Source organism: Toxorhynchites rutilus, chromosome 1 (genome assembly GCF_029784135.1).
Source record: "Toxorhynchites rutilus septentrionalis strain SRP chromosome 1, ASM2978413v1, whole genome shotgun sequence".
In the NCBI taxonomy this organism is placed as follows: Eukaryota; Metazoa; Arthropoda; class Insecta; order Diptera; family Culicidae; genus Toxorhynchites; species Toxorhynchites rutilus.
In genome coordinates, this window is record NC_073744.1 from 5,339,523 (window position 1) to 5,345,522 (window position 6,000).

The 6,000-nt window shown below is 38.8% G+C and overlaps 1 protein-coding gene across 2 annotated transcripts in view; it reads left to right on the forward strand.

The window, feature by feature from the left end:
- Positions 1-5,694, forward strand: part of LOC129761933 (uncharacterized) — a 117,687-nt gene extending 111,993 nt beyond the window's left edge. Inside the window, exons 1-2 of one of the 2 annotated variants that reach the window (XM_055759792.1) lie at positions 3,988-4,099; positions 4,175-5,694. In XM_055759792.1, the coding sequence (XP_055615767.1) occupies positions 4,096-4,099; positions 4,175-5,214 (1,044 nt within the window). In that variant the 5' untranslated portion in view covers positions 3,988-4,095 and the 3' untranslated portion in view covers positions 5,215-5,694. Of the gene's footprint in view, positions 1-3,987; positions 4,100-4,174 lie in introns of those variants that run through there. The other variant, XM_055759791.1, reaches the window with a different exon arrangement.
- Positions 5,695-6,000: the final 306 nt, after the last annotated feature.

Consider the following 6,000-nt stretch of genomic DNA (forward strand, 5'->3'; position numbering starts at 1 on the left):
GAGTTTAGTGGTCTGAAAAGCATTCACATAAATTGGTGTTCGGATTTTGTGAGATTGAAGCGTTCTGTTGCAATTGCATTCAAATATATCGATTGGCTGAAATCAAAATGCAGGAACCAAAGCTTCAATAAAAATATTGACAAGGAGGACCTGGATTATGCTGAGCTCGTTTTAATATATAAGGCTCAATGGGAGTCATATCCCAAAGAAATGGAACTCTTACAAAATAAAATGAAAATTCATAAAGGAAGTGAAATTCGAGCACTTAGCCCGGAAATTTGCACGGATGGAATAATGAGATCAAAGGGACGTATTGAGAACGCTAACTGTTTACCAACTTCAGCCAGAACACCTATCATTCTGTCCTACAAGCATTATGTGAGCACTTTGATATTACGTCATTATCACGAAAAATATCGACATAAAAACCTGGAGACTGCCATAGCGGCAGTGCGACAAAAATTCTGGATAACAAACATCAGAGTTGCTATTAAGACAGTTAGAAGGAAGTGCCAATTTTGTAAAAATATGTCTGCGGAGCCAATTCCTCCAATGATGGCAGCCCTACCACGTTCTAGAACTACACCATATTGTAAGCCATTCACGTATACAGGCACAGATTATTTCGGCCCTTATGGCGTGTCTATTGGAAGACGCACTGAAAAACGTTGGGGATGTTTGTTTACTTGTATGACAACAAGAGCAGTACATCTCGAATTAGCACAAGATATGAGCTCAGACTCTTTTATTATATGTTTCCGAAATTTACAATATCGTAGAGGTAAAGTGCAAGAGTTGTTCAGCGACAATGGAACTAATTTCATTGGAGCAAGAAACGAATTTGAGAAAATTCTTAGAAGGCTATCAGACGACGGAGTCAAATGGCATTTTAATCCTCCCGCTTCACCGCATTTCGGTGGAGTATGGGAAAGAATGGTGAGAGAAGTTAAAAGCCTTTTACCTCAAAAACAAGAAACCATACCAGAGTATGAACTTAGAACCATACTAACCGAAGTTGAATTCCTCATTAACAATCGCCCGTTAACGCATATTCCTTTAGATACAGAAGACGATGAGGTTTTAACTCCTAATCACTTTCTGTTAGGTTGCGCTGGTGAAGCTGTCATTACGATCGACGACGTTTCCAAAGCAGAAGCAACTCGTCAACACTGGAAAAGAGCGCAATCAATTGTTAAGGGATATTGGAATCGGTGGATAAAAGAATACCTCCCAACCCTAACTAAAAGAAATAAATGGTTGGAGAAGACTAAACCTATAAAGGTAGGGGATATCGTGGTTTTTGCCGATGAAGAAAAGAAAGGTAAATGGCATAAGGGCAAGGTGATAAGAACAACAACTAATATGGATGGGCAAGTTAGATCCGCTACCGTGGAAACAATTAAAGGTGAAATTACTAGACCAGCTGTAAAATTAGCAGTATTAGATGTAAGTAAGAACAATGAAATCGAGAGCTCAAAAGATACCACTATTTCCTCACCACCTCTTAACTTTGTTGGAGTAATTAAAAGTGCCCCAGGGAGTAAAGAGGAAATTAAGGGACCGCGAAATCCTCAAGAATGGGGAGTAAGAAAAACGGTTAACATCGAGCATGTAAAAGAGCTGGCGTCAAAATTGAAACCGAAGCCACAAACAAAAAAGAAAGTCATAGGTAAAATAAGACCATATACCGGCACGATACAAAAGGCTATCGTAACCGCAATGGCAATTCTAGTACTGGTAAATTTGACAAATGCCGTCAACATCCAGCCTATTGAGGAAGGGGGTTTAATGTTTGATCATGTTGGGTCATGTATAGTAAAGCGAGGAATTTGGAGGACAAATATTGTATCCAACTTAATTCCTAACGACGATATTTCTATGCTAGACTCTATTCATTCGAACTTAGAAAGAACCTTGAAGTTCATGGGGAATGTAACTCAAGACAGCGCTTTGACAGAACTTGTAATGTCGATAGAACGACAATGTAACAATGCAAAACAAGAAATAAATTTTTTATCACGATCAAAAAGGAGTCGTGGAATACTTGGGTTTTTGAAAGATCTGTTATTTGGGAGTAATGATGTGGAAGACGAAGTACAGTCTTTGCGTATTCACGAAGAGCAAAAACTTCATGATATCTCACAAACCATGAGACTATTGAATCAAAGAAGCAAAAATATGGGAGATGAATTAAGCGTAAGAATTCGTAGACTAAATGAAGGAATGTTATCTTTGAAGGGAAAGTATTCCGAAGAAAGAACTAATATATTCGCAAGAAAATGTTTTGAGACCACAACGTTAGCTTTGCAATTGATTGATGGCATAACTCGAAAATACAGGATAATTAAGACTCACCCTTTAGCCGAAAATGAAATGCAAAAGGCAATTCAAAATATAAAGAAGCAATTACCAGAAGGATACTCAATCCTTAGAGACCCACTTGCAGTTAAATACAACATTAAAATTGAAAATGGAACAGTAAATATAATAATGGAAAATGTAATTATTAATAAGGAAAACTTCGAAGTATTCAATGTAATCCCTATTCCTGAAAATGGAAGTGTTATAAAAATAGATCACCATGTAATAGCAATTAATAATAAACATGAATTTTTTTACCCAGATGGAAATTTAATAAAGCTTAATGAAAGTCATTATGTGGTAAATCAGCCAGAATTAACCAGAGTTCCAGATTGCATAGCTGGAGCATTACTTCATGAAACGATAAAACAAAAATGCTCAACAAAGATGATGGAAGAACCATACACCATGTTAACAAAATTGAATAAGATCAACTCTATATTGTACACAACGAGCGACCCTAGCAAGATAATAATCCATTGTAATAATGTAGCCATGTCACCGCCTTATAAGAACGCGATCATAGAACTGTTCCCAGATTGTAAGATCCTAACAGAAAAAACTATTCGTTATGCCCAAATATCTGGACATAACGGGGAAGCTAGAATATTTTTTAAACCTATTCAGAAACTACCATATGTACTAGAAAAACCAAACATAAATGAAAATTTGAATACAACTATCTCGAGTAGAAATCCATATGAAAAGGTAGATATAAAGGATACAGTAATACCTGAAGACGATTTTATAAAAAAGAAACACGTATATACATTTGGAGGTACCATAACTGTTATTTCAATGATTATAATAGTAGGAATTTACGTATACATAAAATTAAAGAGAAGAAGTAATAGACAAAATAATAGAAGAAATGATGATCCGCCTTCGTTATTAGACATGATACGGCTAAATAGAGTTCAGGAAGAATCAAGAAATATTCCTATTATTTTAAACCGTGATAGTTGTCTATAATTGAGTAAATCTATGTAGTAGATTTACGGAGTCCGGAATGTTACGGACAGCTGAGGCTTATCGCGGATCGAGTTACAGATCCATAAGATAAGCAATATTTGAGATTATATTTAGAAAAGACCTCCAAGCGAGGTATAGAAACGTTTAGAAAGGACCAATGTAAGGCAATTAAAAGATGTAAGAGCTCAAGTGTTTTGTTAGGCTAGAAAACGCTTGTAGTTCGAAATTATTGCCGGTCATAAATTCAGAATGGACGAATATTTAAATAGCGTCCGGTAAACAATTTAATGCATGCATCATTTAGGATGCATTTTTATTACCCTTTTCCATCCCTAGCTGCGCTCAGCCAGATACACCAGCAGGGTGTAATAAAATAAAAGGATGTTATTTAGAGCGAAGGATGGAAAGGGGAAATCCAAGAATAAGATAGGCGCACCGACGAGGTGCTATAAACTTAAGGTATTTTCTTAGGGTAGTGCAGCCGTCTCAGACTGCACGTTACCATACGCTAGAAGAAGGGACAAGGAAGGTAGATGATCTAAACGAAACCGATATGTTATCGGTTTTCAAGAGAGAGAGAGGAGATGTTCCTCGTCAATCTTAGTTTAAGGAACCATGTATATATTGTGAAACTTTTGAATAAATTTTTTAGTATTGTAACAGAACTCACGCGAAAGCGTTAAAATTTTTCTTTCAATAGAGAAATTTTTCACAAATGTCAGCGGTGAAAACTTCTGTGGTTAGATTTACCGGTGATGCGCAATGAGTAATAATAGATTGATTCACAATTGCTGGTTGCCGCGCAATACTTATGTTTACTTTTCGTTTCTTTCCGTTTCAGACTGTTCCACCTTACATCCATCATGCGTTCGTTGTAACGAACGTGGCTGCATCAAGTGTTCCGAACTGCTCCGGATAGACACCAGGGAGTGTCTCGACGATTGCCCCAGCGGATACATTGCTCAATGGTCAAGTACGTCGGAATTTATGGGCCGTGTTTGCTATCCCGTGGGGTTCTCTGGTTCGTTTCTGGCGGCCGTCGTTGGCATCGTTGCTGGAGCTGTGCTTTGTATTGTCCTCATCATCGCTGCCATGGCTGTCATCCGGCGAAAGCAGAAGCGTAAAAAGTACCGAGAAACTTTCATCGATGAGAATATGGACAGGTTGGAGTTTCTGAGACAGCTAGACGAATTACGCCCACAGGCCGAGTACTTTCTCCAGATGTTGAACGATACGAGGCGACAGATCAGGAAGCTTCACCTGGCAGGCGATAGCTCGGGAGCAGCAACATATCATCCCGTAGTTCGTGACCTAGCGAAAATTCTTATCCTTCTCAACAAACCGGTCGAACTGATCAGTTCTCCGCCGCACGACTGGCAGCGTCTGTACGTGTGGGCGGAGAGAGTTCTAGATCGATACAAACCCGAGCTTACCCAGTTGATTGAGTTCCTCCAGCAGCCATCGCTCCCATCATCCGCTTCCGATCCGCGGCTTGGAACCAGTGAACACTCCACCTTCAAGTCGAAATTCAGCTGTAGCTCGGCGCACGCAAACGAGAGTGACTCCTCGCCGAGTTTGAGTGCCAAAAATCAACGCAACCTGCTCCAGCTGGACGCGATCAGTGCCCAGCAACAGCAGCAGCATCAGCACCAGCAACACAATCATTTCCTCGGCTCGCTTATCAGCTTGCACGAGTTCGATGAGCGTTCGTCAACGTCGCATTTGGATGCGGGCAACACGAACAATCCATTCGGCGACACCTTCGATCACGTCCGATCGTATCTGTCAACATCGGGTATCAATGATAGTTCGCTGTGGTTGCAGGACGAGTTTTTCAAACTCGGCTTCCGACCGCAGGATGAAATCACCACCGAGCTGTAGGACAAACATTCCACATCCGTACCCGTACTCCTTACTGCAGGAAGTCAGAGGATGTCTAGTACGATGAAGAGAGGAAGCGAGTGAGCGCGAAATCGATACAATCACGAAACTAGTCACAAATATTGCGTAAATTTGTAAAAAGTTTTTTTTATAACTTAATTAATCTGTCTATTGTATACATTTCCGATAAGATAATCTCTAGTAGAGAAACGGTTAGTTGTATAAATGTAGTTTTCCTAGAAAGCGATGTATTAGAAATAGAATTTCAAGATTATTGTTATATCCAAACTATGACACTGTATTAAGAAGCAATATTGAAACATTGATAGAGAATGTCTTCCAGTATACAACAGTATGTTTTCAATTTAATCGGAGTCAAATGTAGTTAGCATCAAGCAGTGCAGTGAGAGGCTGCTGTTCCGAATCCAGCGAATCGCTTGAACTGGGAAATAAATTCACTTGAATCACATGTAAATAAAATGTACGTTTTATATAATTTGAGAATTTGAAAGATATCATTGGGGGGCTTAGATTTATAAATAACTAGCTGACCCTGCAAACTCAAACATTCACGTTTTCTTACTAAGCGAACGTCCATGGGTTCAATCACAGAACTGTTCATTGATTATTTTTGACCATTCACAAATATCTTTTACTATTACTTATCGCCATTATAATATCAAATTATTTTCAGACCCAAATCTCGTTCAAGATTTTTGAATCACTTGCAAATAACATGTTTTTCCCTAACATAGAATACATGTATGATACAGAAAATGTAATAAC